The sequence below is a fragment of the Lathamus discolor genome, chromosome 5, assembly GCF_037157495.1.
Source record: "Lathamus discolor isolate bLatDis1 chromosome 5, bLatDis1.hap1, whole genome shotgun sequence".
Classification (NCBI taxonomy): domain Eukaryota; kingdom Metazoa; phylum Chordata; class Aves; order Psittaciformes; family Psittacidae; genus Lathamus; species Lathamus discolor.
Window position 1 is genome coordinate 6,784,907 of NC_088888.1, and position 23,924 is coordinate 6,808,830.

General features: G+C 48.6%; 1 protein-coding gene across 2 annotated transcripts; it reads left to right on the forward strand.

Annotated features, from left to right (window-relative positions):
- The first annotated feature begins 640 nt into the window (after positions 1–640).
- On the forward strand, positions 641–23,752 carry ACSS1 (acyl-CoA synthetase short chain family member 1). 2 transcript variants are annotated; one of them, XM_065679574.1, is made up of 14 exons: positions 642–989; positions 2,476–2,572; positions 6,582–6,781; positions 8,578–8,753; positions 11,126–11,278; positions 12,989–13,136; positions 13,438–13,575; positions 14,572–14,664; positions 16,468–16,580; positions 17,426–17,552; positions 18,229–18,356; positions 19,852–19,915; positions 20,988–21,106; positions 21,542–23,752. In XM_065679574.1, exons 1-14 carry the CDS (start codon positions 677–679, stop codon positions 21,713–21,715), a joined length of 2,043 nt encoding a protein of 680 aa, XP_065535646.1. In that variant the 5' UTR covers positions 642–676; the 3' UTR covers positions 21,716–23,752. The 2 variants fall into 2 exon arrangements, with proteins under 2 accessions (XP_065535647.1, XP_065535646.1); XM_065679575.1 differs by lacking the exons at positions 2,476–2,572; positions 6,582–6,781 and having other exon boundaries at positions 641–989.
- Positions 23,753–23,924: the final 172 nt, after the last annotated feature.

Sequence of the window (23,924 nt, forward strand, 5' to 3'; positions counted from 1 at the left end):
TTGGAGCAGAGAAGGTACAGGGGTATGATGTGGCAGTGCGTGGGGGCACAATATGCTTGCCGTATACCCAGGTGCATGACCACTATCTGTGCACGAGGGTTGGGCATGTTTGAGGCCCATGCTGCTGCTGTGCTGACTCCAGTATCAGTGTCCTAGCGCATGTCCGGGGCTGTGTGTACACAGGGCTAGCTGCCTTTGGGTAGGTGTCTCTGAGGTTGGAGAGTACCCGTGTACACTCACCCGTGTGAGTGCTGCAGCAGTGCCCAGGCTGTGAAGGTGCAGGCATCTCTCTTGGGATGCAGGGTGCTCCCGGGACCCTGTGAGTGCAGGGGTGTCCCTGCGTATGGAATGTTCCTAGGGATGACCCTGCGTGCAGGGTGCTCCAGGGGCCACGTGTTCAGGGTTGTCTCTGAGTGCAGGGTGCACCCATGGCTGTCTCTCGGTGCGGGACGTGCGCAGGGGTGCGGGATGCTCCCAGGGCTGTCTCTCGGTGCGGGACGTGCGCAGGGGTGCGGGATGCTCCCAGGGCTGTCTCTTGTCGTGCTCCGGTGCTGGTTCGGGGCTGTCTCGGGTCCGTGGATGGGTGGGAGCTCCCGGAGCCGCCCCGCCGGTGCAGCCCCTCCCCGCGGGCGGTCCGTGCCGGGGCGGTGCCGGGGCCGTGGTCAGGGCCGTGCCCATGGCGCTGGCGGCGGTCGGAGTGCGGGTGCTGTGCGCCCTCCGCCGCCCCGTCCCACTGGGACGGGTCCCGGTCCATGTCCCGGTCGCTGTCGCTGCCCGGCGCTGCGTTAGCGGTGACAGTGGCGGTGCCGGGGCACTGCCGCCCGGCGGGTACCGGGTCTGGCAGGAGCGGGCGGCCCGGGACCCCGCGGCGTTCTGGGCAGAGGTGGCGCGGGACGCGCTGCTCTGGGAGCGCCCGTTCCACACGGCCCGCGGTGCCGGGCCGCCCGCTGCCGTGCGCTGGTTCCTCGGCGGCCGCCTCAACGTCTCCGGTAAGGCCCCGGCGGGGGGCTCCGGGGGTCCGCGGCAGTCCCAGCACGAACGCGGGCTGGGGGGGGGGAATGGATGGAGCAGCCCTGAGCAGGGCTTGGGGTGTTGGTCAGGGAGAAGCTCCCCATGACCCGGCAGTGTCCGAGGCGCTGGCACAGGGTGCCCAGAGAAGCTGTGGCTGCCCCATCCCTGGCAGTGTTCAAGACCAGGTTGGACGGGGCTTGGAGCAACCTGGTCTGGTTGTTCATGTCCCTTAAGTGTCCCTGCCCGTAGCAAGGGGTTGGAACTGGATGAGCATTGTATTAACATGGCCTAAGAAATGGCTTTATCTCCTTTATTTTTATAGTATTGCTGCTGAAAAAATGAAGACTTTCATTGGCTGAAGGGAGCTTTTCACATTGTTGAGTTTGACAGTTGTTCTTGTAATGAAATATATTGAATTCTGAGGGACTTCTCACTCTGTGCACCTTTAGGAGCTCACTCGCACTCTTTGTGTGGTTACATAAATCAGCTGTGACCACAGACCAGCCTCAGCTGACTCCCAAGCTGCAGGTGACTTAAACTCAGGCAGCTTTTATTGCACTTTATTTATCTGGGGAAAAACAACAAAATCCTTCCCCTGCAGTATTACATTTCCAGGAAATACAATCTGAAACCCAGCACTGGTTTTTAAGGGCTTTTTCTTTGAGTTATGCAGCCACATGCATGACTGGTTTTCAATAGTTGTCTATTGAAACAGAATAACTTGGAAGAACATAAGGAGTGAGCATGGTTTGGGCTTTGAGTTAAGACTTTAACCTCTAACCTTCAGGCAAGTTGCTGCTGGGCATGCAGGCAGGTTTTTGCTCTCTCTCCCTAAGTCCACTCAAGCTTCTCTTACCCACAGAAGGTAATTTTATACCTTGAAGTTTTAGGAGGTGTAGGACACAGCTGGAGCCATGTTCACTTTTCCCAAGTGCCTGGTAACGTGTAGATGTCCGTGAGCTTACCCTAGATCCTAAAGGTTTCGGTATTTTCAGCTCTTCTGTTATATCCTGGAATTAGAATGTTTCACCTGAGCTTTAATTAGAAAATTCCAATGAGATGAACTGAAGAGGAGAGCCTGTCGGATTGATGGAGTGCAGAGTTGCTCTGGGGAGCAGACAAGTGTCTTGTCTTTGTGCTGCTGAGAGCAGCGGGGAGGTTTGGGCTGGTTTCAGCTTAAGCAGTGGAACTGAGCTGAGCTGAATCAGCTGAGGCCTGTCATCCGGAGGCCATCTGTAAGGCAGCTGAACACCAATTTAATATTTGTAGTGTTGGCATACTACAGGTATGGCAAAGGAGAGCTTTACCAGTGCTCCAAATGTTATCATTTCCATAACTGTGCAGTTAGCTAGCTAACAGGTTTTGTTTCATCTTAGGGTAGCTTGCTGTTAGGCCTGACCAAGCTAAGTTTACAGAGCACCTTGCATATGACCAGGCTTTGTTTAAACCTCTGTTTTCTTACAGTCAATTGCTTGGATCAACATGTCGAAAAGTCCCCCAACAGAGTAGCTTTGATCTGGGAGAGAGATGAGCCTGGCACTGCCGTGCATGTCACCTACAGGTATGGCACCTTCTCATGGGGCTTCATGATGCCTGGCGTGGGATGGGGAGAAGAGACCTGTGTCAAACTCTGCTTTCTTGCAAGATACAGCATTGGACACGCAGCCCCAGTGCTGTGGCTCAGATTGAGATCTGGCATCATCTTGTTTCTCTTCCCCATCCTCAGTGCAGTTTAGAGCAACCTTGAGGCTGCTCTGCATGATGCTGACTTGTAAGTGCTGCTATAGGTTGTAGGATTTGTTAGAATATGGCAGCTTTCAAGGATATTTCTCTTCCCCCTGCTATGTGCCCTCCCTCAGGAGACAGGCGTGCCTGCCAAAATGCGATTTACATCATCTGTTTCTCTAGTCAAAGGTTTCCCGTACTTGCACGTTCATCAATGTGTGTTTTAGGCAGCCAAATGTTTGATCTGCTGGATTAGAAAGTAGAGGAGACACAGGATGTCTTGGTATCTAACTCTTTACAGGACCCAAACAGGTATCTGGCACAGATGTGCCCCTTCCTTAGGATCTGTATGGGCTGTTAATGGGACAACAGCTTTAAAGTCAAGTGCTAAGAAGGTAAAGACTTTCTTTTGGCCACTGCCTTATGGACCTGGGCTGTGAGGTGTCCAGGGCTTATGTTCAGAGAGGTACAAGGGACTGTTGTTTTGCATTATCTCCTTTGCAAAGCTTGCTGCTGTGAGCTGTTTGTCCCTATAGATAAGGCCTGGGTGGCAAGGAAGGACCTGGCTGCTGGCATGGGCACTCCCCCTTCTCCTCTGGGGAGAAAACAGCCAAGTGCTGGCCCCATTCCCATCCCTGCAGAGGAAGCGGGTGGCTGTGCAGGAAAAGGGCTGGAACAGGTATCCTCCTCCCTGAGGAAGGAGAAAGCTTCAATCAGTGGGACCTCCTCTATGCACTGGCAAGACGGTGCCATTGGAAAGTGCTGTCCCAGCTTGCTCATCCATGGGGGAAATAAGAACCCCCATTTGCCTCTGCTGCCCCACACTAACTGCCTGCTCACAGTGGGTGAAGGGCTGGTGGGGCTGTGCCGTTGGTCAGCCTACATCCCTATACCTGCTTGTCTGCGAGGCGAGTTGTGTTAATGCAGCTGGGTTCAAGTGCTCTGTTCTGGGAGAGAATTCTGAACACCTCCTTATTGGCAAGGGTACAAAAAGCCATGAGTGAAACCTTTCAGTTTTGCTCGAGTGGTGACTGCTGCATCACAAGCTCAGTTGTGATCATCTTTTTCACTGCCGAGTTTCCTTCTGTCTCTCCAGCTGATGCAACTCAGCCTTTGGGGGGAAAAAAGCTCCACTTGTGTTTACTCTGCCTCTGGGTTTTGTTTGTATCAAGTAGAAATTCAGCTAAGCTTCCAATTACATCCACTTCTGAATGGGAAGGTAGGAGACTTGGGTTTTTTACTGCTTCTGTGAAAACAGGGCTTGCAGCTCTCCTGGGACTTAGTGGCTGCAGTCAGCGAGAAGGGACAGATCATGCCAATCTGTTATCAAGAGGTCTGGCTCTCCAGAGGCTAAACCACCATGAAGTCATTGGTAGGCAGTGGTGAAGCAGCAGTTAAGCCCTAGGAGTGTGCTGCAGTGAACAGCCAGCTGGATTTATTGGCAGGAGGATCCAACCCAGCTGGGAGTGCTTTGTCCTACTCTGTGGGTGTTGTCAGGGCCCAGGAGCTTTGAAATCTTCCAGAGGAATTCCCCGAAGCCTTGCTGAGCCTGGGTTAAAGTTAACTGTATTATCGAGTGCCTTGTATAAGCAGGAGGAGTTGGTCACTGGATGTGCTGGGCTGCAGCCTCTGTAAGCTCAGGAACAAGGAATGTTAGAGACAGCAGCTCAAGCTATGCCAGACCTCCCCCTGTCTGATGTGGGGCTGTTTATTCTCTCTGGTGTTCCCTTGTTTAGCATGATCTCCACAAGTTAGCTACCTGTGAGGCGGTGTTTCTGAGCACTGCAGGATCCTATGGATATTGCCAAAGGGAGCTATGAGGAGAAGTGGGCAGCAGAACACATTAGCTAACCCCTTTTGGAAAGGGTTGCAGGCTGGGTCTCAGTGCCTTAATTTATGAATGATCTCCCTCTGGTGCAGAAAATGTTGCAGGCAGAGGGAATGTTCAAAATGCAAAACAAAAAGAGGAAAGCAGAAGCTGAAGGGCCAGAAATTAGGATCCTAAGTAGCTTTCCACAGGGCTCTTAGGTGGTTGGAGAGAAGCGGTTGGACATCTTCGTTAGCCACATCGCAGCTATGCCTTCGACAGGCTCAAGGGGTGGTGGTTGCTCAGCCTGAGAGGAAGTCGTTGAAACTGTGTTAGAGATCCCAGTGAAGACCTCAGCCAGGAGCCGTGTGGGTTCGTACCAGGCTGTGCAGTGCGGAAGGTGTTTCTCATTGGCAGCAAACTCTTTTTCCTCTTCCCAGTGTTTGCTTCCTAAGCTGAAATCGCACTTAAATCTTGCCCAGGCTTTCAGCTTTCCCCCATCCAAGGCAGCTCAGGGACTTTTCACCTTCTCACCTGAAAAAGGGCACAGAGGGTTTTCCTTGTCTCAGGGTTAGGATGCCAGCAGAAAGACTGGATGACCCTCAACCAAAAAACCCTCATGTTGAGCTTTATATTTTTCAGCTGTTCTCAATCAGACATCTCAAAGGCAGCACCCATAACTCTGTGACCACAAGGTGCAGAGGCAGCCTTTGAACTCTGCTACTCACAGTAATTCACATAGGGCAACAGTTAGGAGGTGAGATGGGATGGTATTGGGCTGAGAGAGGCCCAAATCTGTTTGGTTTGGGTTTTTTTTCTGTTGTGTTGTTTTTTTCTCCCCTAACCTGTTTGGGACATTTGACCTGAATTATCAAATCATTTCAGCCTCATCCGAATGATGGTTCCAGGAAATAAACTGGTCGCTGCCAGAAATACTCAATCCAGCAGAGACATCAGAGACCTTGGCTTGTGCTGAGCCTTCTAAGCAGGCGCTGCCAGAGCTCATATATAGCATTGAAGGTATTAGGAAAAACTCTAGAAACACTTTGCAATAGGCTGCTTTCTGATGTTTTTTGATGTACAAAGAGCTGGCTTCCTGTGTTTAGAAAGCTGCAGGCTGTCTCGCTGTGGAAAAAGATTAGCATCAGGCTTCTAGGGACAATGTTCCTGCCAGGCATCCCTGACGTACATCAGAGTGACGCTGTGTGTTGCTGATGGGTTTACAGTTGTTGTTCCAGACCCTGTCCTGGGCTGCATCCCCAGAGCGTGACCAGCAGGTCGAGGGAGGGGATTCTCCCCCTCTACTCTGCTCTGGTGAGACCTCCCCTGCAGTTCTGTGTCCAGCTCTGGGGCAACAACACAAGAGGGATGTGGTGAGGCGCTGGGACAGGTTGCCCAGAGAAGCTGTGGCTGCCCCATCCCTGACAGTGTTCAAGGCCAGGCTGGACGGGGCTTGGAGCAACCTGGTCTAGTGGAAGGTGTCCCTGCCCATGGCAGTGGGGTTGGAACTGGATGAGCTTTACGGTCCCTTCCAACCCAAACCAGTCTGTGAAATGTGTTTTTTACCCTTGCGCTTTGAAAAGCAGCTACCGGTTGTAAAACACTTCCAGCAGTTCCCCAACATAAACAGTGCTGGGAGTTGTGGGACAGTGCTTCCATTTCATCTTGTGTTTATCCCACAGGAGTTTCCAGTAGCTTTCGACTGACCCTTATAGGTGAAAAAGTCAGCAAGGATGGCTAAATGGACTAAACTGACTCCTGGAGGCAGCAGGACAGCCATTGACTTGCTGGCTGCTTTACCTGCACCAGAGCCTCTCTGTCCTTCTGCTGCCAGCATGGCTCTCTGCTCCCCTTTTCTTCTCTCCCTGATGGCAGAAGCAGGTTCTTTAAGATGTCAAAGCTGACGTGCCCTATACTGCTGAGATGACAGGATCTGGAGGGGCTCGTGACCCTCACTCAGTTCAAGTTCATCCTTTTTTTGCTCCCTGGTGTGAATCAGGTTGTGCATTAACATGACAGCATTGCTTCCATGCCACAGGGAACTCCTGGATCTGACCTGCCGTCTTGCCAACACCCTGAAGAAATATGGCATACAGAAAGGGGACAGAGTGGCCATCTATATGTCCGTGTCCCCCTTGGCAGTGGCAGCCATGCTGGCTTGTGCCAGGATTGGTGCCATCCACACCGTGGTCTTCGCTGGATTCAGCGCAGATTCCTTGGCCGGGAGGATCATGGACTGTAAGTAGATGCAGACCTGGGAGCAAACCCCACTGGACAGTGCTCCAGAGCATACCCCAGTTCCATGTTTTCTTAGCAGAAAGAGAAGAGGTTCATTCTCAGCTGGTGGGACTGTATACCCTTCCCTTGCAAAGCCTTTTCCTTAGTGGCAGTGGCAGCATCCTCTGGCCTTAAAATACTTTATAAGTTGCTTAACATTCACTCTGTGCTGGGTTACTGCCAGACAGGAGTGAAGTTGGAGGGAAAACCAGAGCTTAGGAATGGGGCCTAATTTGTTCTTTCACAGTGCAATTGCAGTGTTCCTTTGATATTCCTGCACAGAGCTAATTCCGCAGCCTCAACTGGCACTACAATTTATGTGTAGCACTGGAATTGTTGGCAGCCTGCCCCCTGCTCTGTTAGCCTTTGTATCTACAGCAGAGCTGTTCTTAGCCCAAAGCACTTGCAGGGTGATTAGCTAAAAAGCAATACTAAATATACCAGCAGAAGAACAAAATAGCAAGTAGCTCATGTTCTAGCAGTCACATCAGTTTTTTTATGGGTAGTGTGAGTTAGTAAGTCTTACAGCAATTTTTATGCTTTCTTTTCCTGTTTTGGTAGAAGTAAGGTATAGAAAGCAAGTACATGTTTTAGTTCTCCCTCACTTTAGGCCTCTTGTTTGGAGGCAGTGGGCTAAAGAGCTGTTTCTCTGCAGCCACAGCTCTTGCAGTAATGTAATGTGGCTCAATAGGAAGTGCTCTGCAAGAGCACTGCTGTGTGCTCTGACTTCCAGGAGGTTTCTCCTCAAGATCCGTATGAGTTTTAGAAGGCTACAGGTGTCTCTGAGCAGGGAAATGCCTCCGAGAGGCTGATGAGTTTGGTGATACTCAGTTTGCAATAGACATTTATCATAGAATCCCAGACTGGTTTGGGTTGGAAGGGACCTTAAAGCTCATCCAGTTCCAAACCCCTGCCACGGGCAGGGACACCTTCCACTAAAGCAGGTTGCTGCAAGCCCCATCCAACCTGGCCTTGAACACTGCCTGGGATGGGGCAGCCACAGCTTCTCTGGGCACCCTGTGCCAGCGCCTCAGCACCCTCACAGGGAAGAATTTCTTCCTGATGTCTCATCTCAGTCTCCCCTCTGCCAGGTTAAAGCCATTCCCCCCTTGTCCTGTCCCTACAGGCCCTTGTCAAAAGCCCCTCTCCAGCTTTCTTGTTGGCCCCTTTAGGCGCTGGAAGCTGCTCTAAGGTCTCCCCTTAAGGAGTGTTCTCTTCTCCAGGCTGAACCAGCCCAGCTCTCTCAGCCTGGCTCCAGAGCAGAGCTGCTCCAGCCTTCAGAGCATCTCCGTGGTCTCCTCTGGACTCACTCCAGCAGGTCTCTGGAGCCCCAGAGAGAGGATAAACAAGGGGCAAAGGTGCTTGTTCACTAAGGTCATAGGAAGTCTTGCCCTGGTTTCAGTGTGTGAGCTGTTAGGCTAAAGCAACAGGCAGTATTCACTATAACAAGTAATTGGGAAGAAACTGCTCTGCATGTCTGCATTGGGGTGGACTGGTGGGGACAGAGAATAACAGTTACCACTGAAGTGTTTAGGAAGATTGGCCTGACAGCTGTCAAAAGTGTTATAGCTGGAGCGCACCCTGGTCTCAAGTTTTAAAGTGTTTTTGTCAGTGACTGACTGGTTTTAACAGGTAGAGTTTCCAAGTTCTTGTCACATATGTTGTCCTGTACATCATCCCCCAAAATAATGAGAGCCGGGTGCACATATGAGTCTGGTAGGCAGGCTGGTGTGTCTGCTAATTCTTTCTCTCTTTAGCTGGATGCAAAGCAGTTATCACCTACAACCAGGGCATCAGGGGAGGACGGATCATAGAGCTGAAGATGACTGTGGATGAAGCCGTGAAGAGCTGTCCAAACATCAAACATGTCTTTGTGGCTCAGAGGACAGATAACAAAGTCCAGATGGGTGACCATGATATTCCACTTGACGAGGTATGTTGGTGTTGGTAAACCTTGCCTGTTTCTCCTGATGTTTCTTGAAGTGTGTGTTGTTTACTGTGTTGGGGGAGAGAAATATGGTGCACTAATAATAGTAGGGACCAGCTGGTGTATCCACACCAGACCTGCCAGTGATGACTGGCCCTTATGCTGCCTCTGGAGCAGGTTTTCAGTTTGTGGTGCTCTTCCCATGCTGCCGCAGTACCCCAATGGGCTAATGGATACAGGTGTGTTGCAGTGCCAGCATCTGCACATCCCTGCAGTCACCTTGCTCCGCAAACACCCTCTGGCACTCTGGATAACTCCTTTTAGGTCTGAGTGTTGGCTAGGTCATTTTTCTCTCTGTCTGTGCCTTTTGGACCAGAGTTCTGCAGATGAAAAGGAGATGCCCCTTTATGGCATCTGGGTCTCCATCCTCTAACAGACTGCCTGTACCTACAGCCTTCTAGGATTGTGAGTTGAAGCAGCTCAGCCTATGCCTAATTCATCTTAGCATGGGGATTTGGTGTGCTGCTCCATTTGGGTAATCTTGCAAACAGTGCTGAGATTTAAGGAAGGAGTGTTTCCTGAGACCCACACTGCACTGATACAATTGCTGCTGCTGTTATACTGTGTTTGGATGCTCTGTGAGGGTTTGTCATATGCACTGTTGAAAGGCAGTGCAGAAATAATCAGGCTCCTGGAGAGGCTTAAGATAGCCTGTGGATGTGTGGTGGTTACCCCGTGACGGGAGGACAGTCATGGCTTGGGAATATTTAGAACCTGTGCTTCCCAGGGGAGAAAACAGCAGTCATTGTAATGTGTTTAGCTCGTACACACGGGACTGCAGCCTGAAGCAGAAGTAGTTTTATCAGTTTGCTGGCAGCAGCAAACAGGAACCACTGATTGTAATGATGCCTGGAAATCACCCATCTGTAGGCAAGATGTGTACTCAGGAGTCCATGTGCTGGTCACATGAGATAGGAGCAGCTACTAGGGTAAGTTAAACACTAGAGAAGGCAGGTTTTATTCAGAATTTGTGTTAATTCTTACTCCAAAAAGCATATTCCAATGAATTTGCTTGGGCTGCAAGCAGTCTCAGATGCTTTGGTGATCCAGGAGCTCAGCTGAGCCCACTGTTAGTTGCAGGGCCTGAAACATAACAAGAATTAAATCATTAATGCTGTTAATTTTGATGTTCCTGATCTTTAGAGCAATGGTGCTTTCCAGTTCTTGTGCAATGGCTTACTGGAAAAATTTAAGCTTATGTTGTAATTGAGCAATAAGAGAACTCCATCTTGGTTTCAAAAGCTGTCAGGTCAGCCCAAACTGGCCCTGCTGAAATGTCACAATGTAATACCTGAAATGAGCATAAGTGCTGTAATTCAGAGACTAAGAATTACATCTGACCCAATCAGCTCTTCATTTTTCGTTAAGCTTTATTTGTCAGGTACTTTTAAACAACTGGACCTGCTATTGGTAGTCTTCACTTGTAAATGCAGCATGTGTATGCTTGTAATAAGGCAGTACCTAGAAATTCCTTCACAGAGCCACCTTGTAACCCTTGCAGGAATTCATCTAGGAGAGGACAGAGCTGAGAGAAGGAAGCCAGCTGGGTTTGTATTACAGTCATGTTGAGCACCTGGAACACAAAGCGACTATTCCAAGTTTGTACATGGATAAGAAAATTGTTCAGTCTCAGGTTGGAGAATTGAAGTTGAGTTGTTCTTAGAGAAGAGAAGGTTCCAGGGACACCTTAGAGCAGCTTCCAGTGCCAAAAGGGGCCAACAGGAAATCTGGATAGGGGCTTTTGACAAGGGCCTGTAGGGACAGGAGGAAGGGGGAATGGCTTTAACCTGACAGAGGGGTGACTGAGATGAGACATCAGGAAGAAATTCTTCCCTGTGAGGGTGCTGAGGCCCTGGCACACGGTGCCCAGAGAAGCTGTGGCTGCCCCATCCCTGGCAGTGCTCAAGGCCAGGTTGGATGGGGCTTGGAACAACCTGGTCCAGTGGAAGGTGTCCCTGCCCATGGCAGGGGTTGGAAGTGGATAAGCTTTAAGGTCCCTTCCAACCCAAACCAGTCTGGGAATCTATGATTCTGTATGGAGCTAACCAATACTCCAGTGTAAGCATGGGACACTTTCTGTTAGACCAGGTTGCTCAAAGCCATGTCTGAAGCCCCTCTCCAGCTTTCATGTCATCTTCTTTAGGCACTGAGAGCTGCTATAAGGTTTCCCCAGAGCCTTCTCTTTAGGCTGAATAAGCCCAGCTCTCTCAGCTTTTCCGCATAGCAAAGGTGCTCCTGCCCTCGAAACATCTCTGTGGTCTCCTTTGGACTCATTTAAGCAAAGTCTTTCTGTTATTGCCACCTTTTTTTTCCCTTAGGAGATGGCCAAGGCAGCTTCTGTATGTGCTCCAGAGAGCATGGACAGTGAAGACATGCTTTTCATGCTGTATACCTCAGGCAGCACTGGGAAACCCAAAGGAATTGTTCATTCCCAGGCTGGATACCTGCTCTATGCTGCTCTCACGCACAAGGTAAGTCAGCTGCACCCTCTGGGAAAGGTGGATTTGCTTACTTCCATTTGTCTTCTGACAGTACTAACGAGAGGGTGTTGGGCTGTATTTTGTGTTCGCTGCCCAGCTGGCTTATTGGGTCTCAACAAACTGAAAAATGGCTGAAAATGTGTAATTAATCTTCAGGATTTGTTCCTGGGGAATGTCATGCTCTGCAAATAAGAGCTTGAGTTATGAAAGGAAGGAAACCACAGTGCTGCTACTTTTGCATTTAAAATGTGCTGGTGTTGCCAGTCAACAGACATTAAAGTGATGCAGATGAGGAGATGCAGGTATGTATCTTACTGGCGTTGGTACTGTGGATAGTACTGTAGTATTTTGCAGTGGGGTGATGGCTTTTTTTATTTCAGAAGGGATCTGGGCTCAAACCAACCTCTTTGCTTAGCACTTGTTGTCTGAAGATCAACAGTTGCATTCATGCTCTGTGGCTGCACCTTTGCACCGCTTTTCTGTGTGATGCAGGCTAAATGTTTTAACCCCCTTTCTCGTAGAAAAGAAAAAGTCAAGGCACTGCTTCTTGAAGCTCCTCTTCTGAGCTCTGTGTATGAAAAGGTGGCAGTGAAATGTGGAGAGAACAGAAAGATTTCCATGGGGCTGTGGTGGTATCACCCTGTTTGTCATCACCCACGCCTCAGGCAGAGGTTTGCTTTCTTTAGACTGACAGAGTGGAGTTTTTCGATCTGAATGTGCAAATGTCAGCCTTCTCTGCCTGAGGGCTTTTTGTTATGTCAGCTTTGCTAAGTGACAGACTAATCTCCAAGGCATCTTTCTTTCTTAGTCCCAAAGGTAGATGTGAACCCAGTACAGAGTTGCAGGGAGGCACTGTGTGCAGCTCAGTCCATTTATAGGGACTTCAGAGCCTGAGAGGGAAAGGCACTTGCCAAAGTGAGGTGAGAACTGTCTCTCCTGGGCAGATGGATCAGACAACTTACATGGCCTATTGGTCTTTACACACTCATCGGGTTTTCTTTTGGTTCTGACCCACTTTCTTTTATTTAAAACCTAAAGCTGACTCTGCCTTATGAGTCAGGACCTCTTTGCCGTAAGGGAGAAGAGTTAGACTTATGGGAAGTGTTTTCCATAAGAAAGACAAGATAATGTGTTCTCCAGGACAGTTATCCTGATTTTGATGAGCAGGGTAGCAGGCAGCATGTGGAAAGCAATACACTGACAGAGAGGCTGAGCAGCTAAGAACATTTCTCAGAAAACATTTCACAGGCACCTTCCAGTTCCTCCAGCTTTCTCATGCAAGTTTCTCCATCTCTTAACCAAGCTGTTGATACTGGTGATGGGTCTGAACCTCCAGGGCCTGCAGTTTCCCTGCAGTTCAGGGTCAGCTCTCCCATGTGTACTGCTTGGAGTAGGCAACCTTTGGTGTATCCAAGGCTCAAGGCTTTGGTTACAGTTTTGTTGCTCCAATCTGAGGAGCTGCTGGTACAGCTATGCTCCCTTTATGTTTGCAAAAGCCATCAGGAGCCTGGAAGCCCTGGTACTTGTCCTTCTGACTTGCTTCCTCACCTTGGGCTAGCCCTTGTGCTGCTTGTGTCCTGCGTGCCTGGCTCCACTTGCCCTGTGTGCTCGTTTCCTCCCACTTGGATGTCCAGTCCAGCACCTTTAAGCTATTTGTGCCTGCCAACAGGAAGTCAGCTGGCCTTACATTTATCTTTGCAGTATGTATTTGACTACCAGCAAGGCGATGTTTTTGGCTGTGTGGCTGACATTGGCTGGATCACAGGACATAGCTATGTTGTATATGGACCACTCTGCAATGGAGCCACCTCTGTCCTGTTTGAAAGCACTCCAGTGTACCCTGACCCAGGTGAGGAAGTGGGGGGTAAAGGCTTGGCTAGACATGGCGGTGTGACAGAGGAGATCTAGAAACCTGTCCAATGTGACCTGCCTGTGTAGGGAAGGTAAGCTCCATTTCCTTGGAACACGTGTCTAGGACATTGAGGAACATCTGTGCATCCAGGTGAAAAGAAAAAAGACAAGCTGCCATTGGTTTTGCTCTGTACTCACAGTAGTCACAGCTTCAGCTTTGGCTATTAACCTTCCTGCTGAGCAGTTGCAGTGGTATGTCAGTGCTAGACACATAAAAAGCCTGTTTGTGTTTTTTGCAGGTCGTTACTGGGAAATGGTGGAAAGACTGAAAATTAATCAGTTTTATGGGGCACCCACGGCTATTCGCTTGCTGCTGAATTATGGAGAAGAGTGGGTGAAGAAATATGACAGATCGTCCTTGAAGACCTTGGGATCAGGTAGGGGGCATGCTTCATCTACAAAAGACAGGTGGTTCTAGCTGGTGAAACGAAGGTACCAGAGGCGCTCGGCTGACCACATGGGATGTGGTTTAAAACAGCAGATAAAGAAGGCTCACTGTCTGTCTGGCTTTTCAGATATTTTCTCAGCAGAAGAAGAACAAGCTGAAGTTGGGGCTGTTTGACCTTACTGGGATTGCCTGTTTCCTAGCTTATTTTGCAGGATCACACTCTTTGCTAAAATGATTTATCCAGTGGTAAATAATGTCACTGCATTTAACTGGCATAGGTGACCCAAGCAGCATTTTCCTGCATTATCAAGGATTCTAGAGGTTCTTATACATGACCTGCATTGATTAGTTACTTTCAGAGGTATTTGTTGGTTCCGTTTTGGACTTTCTGGGAAAAATCAGACCTCAATTACATGAGCCCATTGCAGTCCAGTGCCATCCCAGACAAAAGCTGTAAGACTGGTTTGGGTAGGAAGGGACCTTAAAGCTCATCCACTTCCAACCCCTCGCACAGGCAGGGACACCTTCCACTAGATCAGGGTGCTCCAAGCCCCTGTGTCCAACCTGGCCTTGAACACTGCCAGGGATGGGGCAGCCACAGCTTCTCTGGGCACCCTGTGCCAGGGCCTCAGCACCCTCACAGGGAAGAATTTCTTCCTAATATCTCATCTCAGTCTCCCCTCTGTCAGGTTAAAGCCATTCCCCCTTGTCCTGTCCCTACAGGCCCTTGTCAAAAGCCCCTCTCCAGCTTTCTTGTCAGCCCCTTTAGGCACTGGAAGCTGCTCTAAGGTATCCCTGGAGCCTTCTCTTTTCCAGGCTGAACAAACCCAGCTCTCTCAACCTGTCTCCATAGCAGAGGGGCTCCAGCCCTCCGAGCATCTTCTTTAAGCTTCTTTAAGCATTGTGCTTAAAGATCACGATCAGCTTGTGCACCACAGGGGAGAATGAACTGCCTCAGGCTGCTTCCTTATTTATTTTGATCTAGTGGGAGAGCCCATCAACAATGAAGCTTGGCACTGGTTCTACCATGTGGTGGGAGAAGGACGCTGCACCCTCGTGGACACGTGGTGGCAGACAGGTAAATGGCATCCTTGGGACACGGAAGGTCCTGACCTCTGGCAGGTTGCTGGTGGGTGCAGGATTAATACATTTCAGTTTGATCCAACAAGTCTGTCAAAACCCTACCGGCTTTTTGATCAGCTTTTGAAGGTCTCTGGGGAGTTTCGGCACATAATAGCAGTGTAGAAACATACAAAAGCAATAGTAATGTTGGTTGTTTTTCTTCTTCCCTGTAAGTGCTCTTTGATATATTGAATGCTGGGGGATCTCAATGGGTTCTAGAAACGGGAGGCAGAGCCTGAATTTCTGAGCAAAGCTGTGAGTGGGCAGCTTGAATTGGAAACCTTGTTTTCAATTATTTCTCCAGATGTACTGACATTGATGTGGTCTTATCATGAAAATGCATTTACAGCACCATGAAGCCACGATCCCCACTTAGGTGTGCTTTGTTTCCCAGCCTGGGAATGGTCAGGGGAGGGTGGAAAACTAAGCTGTGTAGACAAAGGGACCTGGTGCAACGGCTCTGGTGGGTTGGGAAAGAGTGAGGGGAGGCTTTGCTGGCTCTGCATCAGGGGGTAGGGGACAGGGGTTGTCAACCAGCAGGGCTGCCTGGGAGCAGCTTTTCCCAGGAGTGAAGTATTGTGCTGTAGTTGCTATGGCCTTGGAGCTTTGGTGTCCCAAAAAAGAGCGTGTTTCCGTTTTGGCAACATGCTTCTCCCACCTGGTCCCATTTAAAATTGGTCTTTACCACGCAAATAATCTTTAACTCCATCTTGCCACCATGCAGCTCCCTCTGGATTGTGACTTCATCTCCTTACGTGCTTCCAAGCCAAACCAGTCTGTGCTTTTATGACTACTATTTATAGAGCCATGTTTTTAAAAGCCTAATGCACCTATGTTCTTGTTTCTCTCTTGTGTTTGTGAATTAGTTTTAGAATAGAAAAGATCTGATTAAGGTTGGAATCTGATTTAATGTTCATCCCAGCAGGAATGGAAAAAGGATAATTAAATGGTTCAGTTTTAAATAGAAGATAAGCTTGGACTGCCTGTTAGCGGTTGGTTAATCTCATCCTCTGTAATAAAAGTAATTTAGACTCCTGAATGCATTGTAACCTGAGACAGCTGTGAAAACAGCACGGGGGGATAAATCCCCTGACATGAACCATAGAATCCCAGACTGGTTTGCGAGAGAAGGGACCTTAAAGCTTACCCAGTTCCAACCCCTTGCCACAAGCAGGGACACCATCCACTAGACCATGTTGCTCCAAGCCCCATCCAACCTGGCCTTGAACACTGCCAGGGATGGGGCAGCCACAGCTTCTCTGGGCACCCTGTGCCAGGGCCTCAGCACCCTCACAGGGAAGAATTTCCTCCTAATGTCTCATCTCAGTCTCCCCTCTGTCAGGTTAAAGCCATTCCCCTTTGTCCTGTCCCTACAGGCCCTTGTCAAAAGCCCCTCTCCAGCTTTCTTGTTGGCCCCTTTAGGCACTAGGAACTGCTCTAAGGTGTCCCTGGAGCCTTCTCTTCTCCAGGCTGAACAAGCCCAGCTCTCTCAGCCTGTCATGCTTATATTTTCCCTGTAAAATCACATCTGGAATAGGAAATCAGGCTGGTGAGTGCTGTCCCAGCTCATGAAGAGCTCTTAGTTTAGCAGGTCCATGGTGCTTTCAGATGGCTGTGCTACTTGGTGTTGTGTACTTCCTTCCCAGTGGCTTTTTCTTGTGAGGTGGCTTCACTAATCTCTTAACTAAGAAGAATTGTCATTTGCTTTCATCCAGCACTGGATGGACCCCACATATTTTGTTTTTCATTATTCTTCCAGAAACTGGTGGCATCTGCATTGCCCCACGGCCTTCAGAGGAGCAAGCTGAGATCATTCCGGCTATGGCCATGAGACCTTTCTTTGGGATTGTACCCGTGCTGATGGATGAGAATGTGAGTTGAGGTTGTGATGGGTGCCCAAAAGAAGCTGCTGCGGGCTTCTGCCTTAATCACCTTTCTGATAACAGAGAACACCATCTGAGAGGATGTTTGCTCCTCCATTAAAATGGTAGAATGGATGAACAATTTATGTATTGAGCATATCTCAGATGTCCATATGGATTGCCAACAGGGCATTGCAAACTGTCTGCAAATCTCTAGAGGAGTATTTGCATTTTCAGTACCACTTTTTGGTCTTACACTGCTCCTGATTAATTGCTGCTGCTTTCATGTATGAGAGAGGTCAGGAGACACACAGCTCCTGGGAACTAGGGAGCTGGACAGTTGAACCAGTGTGTGCAGTACCCAGTGGCATGGCAAGACTGGAGCAGCCAGCAGGACTGGTGGAGTTTTCCAAGGAAACTGCAAGGCATGAGGCCCTGCAGTCTGTGACAAACCTGGTGCTGGTCTGTAAAGCTCCATCTGCCTTCCAGTGCTCTCTTAAACAGCAAGACATATAATCTCCCTTATATACATTTTGGTAAGGGAATGTTGCAGTTAACAGAAGTGGAAGGCAGGGGTCCAGGCATCTTCTGGCTGCTTGGCACATCTTTGCTGGTATTGCCCTCCAGAGAAGCAGAGGACTCGCTTCTCTTTTAGTCTGATCTGCTGCACTGCTGGCCTCAAGGGGTGAGGAAGGCATGATACAGGCAGTGCCATAGTAGCTCCATGGGTGGGTTAATATTCTCGACCGTGGCTCTTGTGAGCAGCAGGGTGGCTCTTGCCAGGTTGATGACGCAGAAGCCCTCACTATTCCTGTTTGGTTCACCTGATCATCTTTCCTGTGCTTGAACCTCCAGGGAAAGGTTATTGAGGGCAACGATGTGTCCGGTGCGCTCTGCATTGCCCATCCATGGCCTGGCATGGCAAGAACAATCTATGGAGATCATCAGCGGTTTGTTGATGCCTATTTCAAAGCCTACCCAGGTAAGGCGAGTGCCAGAGGAAGGCAGTTTGCACTCCAGTTATAAGCACACTGAATGTTTGCAGCAGCACTTGATGATGTTTGTGCGCCAGCCAGATCTGGGTTCCTTGGGGCTGTGTGTCCTGTGCTCCAAGCCGTCACTGATGGTCTGAGCTAGTATTGACCTTTCTAGCTGTCTAAAGGGATTCTTTTTTTTTTTCTTTCTTAGAAAATTTAAATCTAATTTTTAATCCAAACACCTTTTCTTTGTGGCCACTTCTGTCCCCAGATATGCCAATATTAGGCCCTTGTCAAAATCCTCTCTTTGGCTTTCTTGTTGGCCCCTTTAGGCACTGGAAGCTGCTCTAAGTTCTTCACGGAGCCTTCTCTTCTCCAGACTGAACAAGCCCAGCTCCCTTAGCCTGTATCAGAGCAGAGGTGCCCCATTTGATTTTGTCCATCTTGGCAGAGATCTGAGCTCATGCTGCTCACGTGCTTACTAGGAACCAGGGCAGGCCAGGCAGAGAAGATAAAGGCTGGGGAGGTAGGAAATGGTGTGTGTGGTTTAGGAGGCCCCACAAGCTGCCTGGTCCACCAAAGCCACTTGCCATCCTAGAGCACAGCCTGTTCTGTGTCAGAGCCCAGAGTAGCAGGCTGGCACATTTCCTGCTGCTGAGCAGCACCATGTCTTTGCTGTAGGTTACTACTTCACAGGGGATGGTGCTTACAGGACTGAGAAAGGCTATTACCAGATAACGGGGCGCGTGGATGATGTCATCAACATCAGTGGACACAGGCTTGGGACGGCTGAGATAGAAGATGCAATGGTAAGTTCTAAGCAGGTAGAGCTATCTTCACAGGACGTATCTGTGGGGCAAGGTGGTCCTTTCAAAGAAGCTGATGAATTGAAACAAGCACAGGGTCTCTTGGCTTCCAACCCCTATCCCTGCATACACATAGCTTGATGCATCATAAATAGCAAAAGGGAACAGCTCCCATATTAAGGAAACAGCGACTGGGGAAGTGAGAGCGGAGTTACGCCATGGGCAGTCATTGCAGTCAAACTGTCAGGGTTGTGCTTCCTCTCAGTGATCTCCTGCTGCAGTTGTCATTTTGGATGCTGGTGGAGTCTCTGTAAGGGCTTGCCTCTCCTGTTTGTTCCTTCCCCTCTGCTAACAACCAACCTCTCGTTCCCACATCTGTGATTCTTGCTTGTTTGAACTAGCTGAGTAATGGCTGAGAACTCAGTGTATGAAGTAACCTCAGTTCATGTCAGCTGCAAAGCCAGCCTGTCATTTGGGAGAAAATAATATTAGCTCAGGGAACTGAAAACAAAAAGTCCTCAGAACATTTATCTTCAAAGCTTGACCTGAATATTTATTCCTGTATTATGTGCCTCGCCTGCAAATGGCATTTAAATGTAACACCCGATAAAACCCAAGCTCTGTTTGCATGTTACACAGTATCCTACTTTCTCCTCTGTCATTTTGTGTCTCTGTGGGTTTCTGATTGTAGATGTAGGATCCATCTCCCACTCTATTTATGTTTATGTATGTGTGTATACAAATACGTTTATATGCTTAGAGTGCTCTGTGATGTTTTCTTTCCTATTTAATTTAGGATAGCATAATCTAGTCTTTAGTGTGGGATTCAGATTTGTGATTTCTTCCAGTCTGTACACCCAAACTGCCTCCTTGCTGCAGAGAATATGAAGTTAAACTCTGAAGTGTGACAGAATAAATCATTCTTGTGTAGCATAATAATAAAAATATTCATTTGGCAAAACAGCCCTTCTCCCTGAGAAGGGAGGTGAGGAAGCCTGATTGTTTCTGCCTCCTAGTGTGCTTTGGGCACTTACAAACATTGGCCAAATGTGGACTGTGATGTTGGCAGCTTTGCTTCTGCTCTGTTGGCAATGGCTCCCTGTGGCACAGAGCAGTGCAGAACTGGTTTGGCTTGTGATTTAGCCGTAGCCAGTCACCACTTGGGACCAAGGCCATGCACACGCAAGAGCATAGGCAGAGAAAGAGAAAGCCAGTTTTCAGCTGGTGCAAATTCAGCTTGGTGTGCAGTGGGCTTAGCAGCGTGTGTAGAAGTGCTTATTTGTATGTCTAAAAGCAGAGACATCCCGGAGATGTGGCCATGGCTGTGGCCACCAGCTGACCACACAGCGGGAAGGTAGTGTGCAGGTTTTCTTTTGTGCTTCCAGCAGGATCTGCTGAGGGGAGGGTGAGATAGGGCAAGGTGTTCTGTTCCTAGAGCAAACTCTGCAGGGCTTGAAGCAGTTATACTCTGTGTATTTTTGTTTCCCTTCTTGTGAAGGCTGATCATCCTGAGGTCCCTGAGACAGCTGTGATTGGGTATCCACACAAGATCAAGGGTGAAGGTATGTGAAAAGCAGAGTCCTGATGTGACACCTATGGATGCTTTCCTTAGTTTCTAACCTGCGCTGTGTACTAAAGAGGTGCCTAGGGAATGGGAGGGCAGTTATCCTTAGGTTGCCTAGCATTGCAGCCGCAAGAGGCAAAGCCAGGAATGAAACTAACTGCATGCTCCTAAGCTGGACTCAGGTCTCTCTTGTGAGACCTCACCTGGAGCATTGTGTGCAGTTCTGGTGTCCTCAACATAAAAAGGACATGGAACTGTTGGAACAAGTCCAGAGGAGGGCCACGAGGATGATCAGGGGAATGGAGCACCTCCTGTATGAAGATAGGCTGAGAAAGTTGGGGCTGTTCAGCCTGGAGAAGAGAAGGCTGTGTGGGGACCTCATAGCAGCCTTCCAGTACCTGAAAGGGGCCTACAGGGATGCTGGGGAGGGACTATTCACTAGGGACTGTAGGGATAGGACAAGGGGTAATGGGTTAAAACTTAAACAGGGCAAGTTTAGATTGGATATAAGGAGGAAGTTCTTTACTGTAAGGGTGGTGAGGCAGTGGAATGGGTTGCCCAGGGAGGTTGTGAGTGCTCCATCCCTGGCAGTGTTCAAGGCCAGGTTGGACAGAGCCTTGGGTGAGATGGTTTAGTGTGAGGTGTCCCTGCCCATGGCAGGGAGGTTGGAACTAGATGATCTTAAGGTCCTTTCCAACCCTAACTATTCTATGATTACTCCCTAAACTGTTTTCACACATGCTGTTTATGTATGTGGTAGAGCTTCCTTTAAAAGTATTGTGCTCGGAGATGTCCCTTAGTGACTGGTGTTGGCCAGCTTTTGATCACAATGACACTTTGGTTATTTATGTTGCGTTGTCATTGTCCCAGATGCCAAGACAAGGCTGGGTCATCATTTGAAGACTGGAGACTGACTCCCTTTTCTAAACAGGATCTATGGTTTTCTTGGCAGTCCCTAGATTGTGCATAGGGGTGATATGAAACCTGCCTTGGCATTCAAATGAGCATCCCTGGTCTTACCAGCTGGGATCTAATATGAGCTATATGGCTTCTGCTTGTTTGTCTTCCAGGTGCCTTTGCTTTCGTAGTGTTAAAGGAGCAGACAGACAATACAGACCGCATCAAAGAAGAGCTCAAAACCATAGTGGCTTCTAAGATAGCAAAATATGCTGTGCCTGACCACATTCTGGTAAGTCAGAGACTAACTCTGGTACCAGGAGCAGGAATGGTTGCACTAAGCAAGCCTCACCTTCCTGCCTGCAGTGCTGCTGTGGTCCCTCTCTGGTGGGAAGAAGCAGCAGAAAACCAGAAGCAGCTGGAGGGATCCCCAGGTAGGGTAGGGCAGATGCAGTGGTCTGCATGTGCTCTTCCTCCATGCCTGAGCATCAGCAGTGACCCAGAGGGTGGCTGGAGTATTACAGCTGCTTTTTGGTGGGGCTGTTACAAGAGCCTGCTTTAGAGATACCATGAGACTGCTCCATTTGTGCTAAACAACTCTTTGAATAGCATGTACAGAGAGCGTTGAAAGCACTGTGCTTGGCAAGAACTCTGGCAGGCATAGGACAGTTCAGCCAGTCTTCCTTGTGATTTCCAGCAGGACCTAGGTTCTTTCCCTTCTCTACAGGTGGTGAAACGTCTTCCTAAAACCCGATCAGGGAAGATCATGAGAAGGCTGCTGAGAAAAGTAGTCACTGACCAGTCAAGCAACATAGGAGATGTCACCACACTTGATGATCCAGGTGTTATCAAGGAGATACTGGATGCTTACCAGAAATACAAGGAGAAAAACTCCTCATAACAGGCAGCTCTGGAATCTCTCCTCTGGAAACGCGGAAGGTCTCAGATAACAAGGCAAATGATACAGTTCTCTCTTGTTTTCTATTTTTATTTTTTTTACAAACCCCTGTTCCTTCCAGGGGAACAGGATTTTCCACTCCCCAAGAAAAGGATGCTGAGATGCACAGACCTAGGAGCACTCTGCAGTTGAACTCCCTTTCATTGCTTTTAGGGCTGCTACAGAGCAGCCAGTGATGGTTTCCATTAGCTATGAACTGATTTAATACTAGCTGAAGCAAGACGCAGACGTTCATGTTTCTCATTTTAATGTTACTCTACAGGGAAATGTTTTTATACAATACTTTTGCTGGTTTAAAAGAAGCCCTGAAATGCACTACTTCAGTTTTTCTTTCAGCCGTGATACCTGAGTCCAAGTAGCTGTATTTCACTGCAGCTGTGGTGCCTTTTCAGCCATGCTGGGTATTCCAGTAGATGTTTCACCTGTGCTGTTAGGGAAATGAGAAGGACCTGGCTAGTCTGATAATTCTTTCTTGTATTTACCCAGTTGTTCTAATACCTCATTCTGCTTTGCTCATAAGGATTTGCTCCTACCACTCTATGTCTTGGGACTGGCCAGAGATGGTGAGCCTGTGTCCTTTCATGTCCCACCTAGGCAGCCCAGCACTAGCACTTCCCTCTGCAAAACTGAGCCACTAAGCCTGCTGCTGGACTCCCTGCATGTCCTCAATGCATTACCAGTTGCACAGGGAGGGTCTAGTTCCACATGGTTTTATTCTGCTTTGAGAAACTGAGATCACTAACTTGGCTTTTAAAGTAACCCTTGCTCATTGGTGATGACAACTGGATTGATGTTGTCCACTGTGGTTCGCTTCTGCATGTAAGGATTGGTGGTCTGCAACTGGGAGATCTTTGTTGCCAGTTGGTGCTTTGTGTAGGTGCCTTTATTTCTTTAAGTCACTGTGAAAAGGGACAATGTTTGCTTTGAAGCATTGGGAAACAAAGTCCTGAAGTGTTTGAGAGAGATTTGACGCTGCAAGGTGTGCTGGAGAGTTCACAGTGACTTGTTAGGCTGTGTGATTTCTGCTTCAACAAAGACAGGAACCCAGTTTGGAGGTAGGTTGGTTCTCCTCTCAGAAGTTATGAGTTAATGCTTATTGTTTCAGTAATCAGCATGCTGTCATGCTGATCTTCCAAAGAATCAAGTGCCAGGTGGGAACCCACAAACTGCATAATCCACAAGAAAGAAGTGCCTCTTAGATGTCTTAGAAAGTGATAGCATTCCAGACCAGCAACCTCAGAATAGCAGGGAACAATAACCTTTGCCTTTCATATACTTTCAAAATTGCAACTAATGTATTAAGTGCTTTATTTCTGGATTCATTTTATGATGGACACATTTTGATTGAAGTACTCCTTGTATTTGGGCTGTTCAGAAGAATTTGCTAGTAGGTTTCCTGTCCTCTAGTAAGCTACTGAAGGTTACAGAGAAGCCTGTAGGTGATGGATGTCTTTGAGACTTCTGCCACTGCTTAATTTAAGCTGGCTGAGGGGTTTGGAGTGGCTGGAGGGGCCATGGAGCATGCCATACTGTGTCTGGGGTCACTCCAGACTTTGCAGTCCTGCCTCTGTCTTTCTCAGGTGACAGTCTGCTTAGTTTCATGGAGCTGTGTTTTGACATCATAGTAATAGTCAGAATTGCCAGGGTTTGCCCTATTTTTCCAGGGTCAACTTATTGCTGGATTTAAGTGGAGCAGCACTGCCTTTTCCAGGGGGACTGTGGACTGGAAAGACAATCTGTGCACCTAACTGGAGGCAGGAAGGAAATGGCTAGGTGATCTGGTAGGATGGTGAGGTTTTAGAAGGGGGAAGTCCATCTTTCTAGAGATGAGGGGTGTGTTGCACGGTCTAATGTTAAGCCTTTAATGTGATTAATTTGTAACCATGCTTTAAACACATTTATTGTCCTTGACCAAAACCAGTTTTGTCAATGATCTCTGTATTCATATTTTCATTAAAGGAAATACCTTTCTTTGTGTGATGGGTTGGCTTTGTCTGGCCTTCCATGCCTCAAAGGGTCTGGGACTTTCTCAGTTCTCTGGTCTTGCTTCGTCCTGATTATTTTAGTCTGCCAAGGGAGACTGAGGTCAGGATGAGTCATCTTGTGGATCAAACTGTTGTTTTGCTTTGCTCTGAACAGTAGCTCACAGGAA

What these genes read in the sequence shown, in the direction of transcription:
- ACSS1 (XM_065679574.1), top strand. Translation starts at nt 677, where the DNA reads ATGGCGCTGGCGGCGGTCGGAGTGCGGGTGCTGTGCGCCCTCCGCCGC. An exon ending in CCGTGCTGATGGATGAGAAT is followed by an intron (nt 16,581 to 17,425) that starts GTGAGTTGAGGT and finishes TTGAACCTCCAG; the next exon opens with GGAAAGGTTATTGAGGGCAA. An exon ending in ACACAAGATCAAGGGTGAAG is followed by an intron (nt 19,916 to 20,987) that starts GTATGTGAAAAG and finishes TTTGTCTTCCAG; the next exon opens with GTGCCTTTGCTTTCGTAGTG.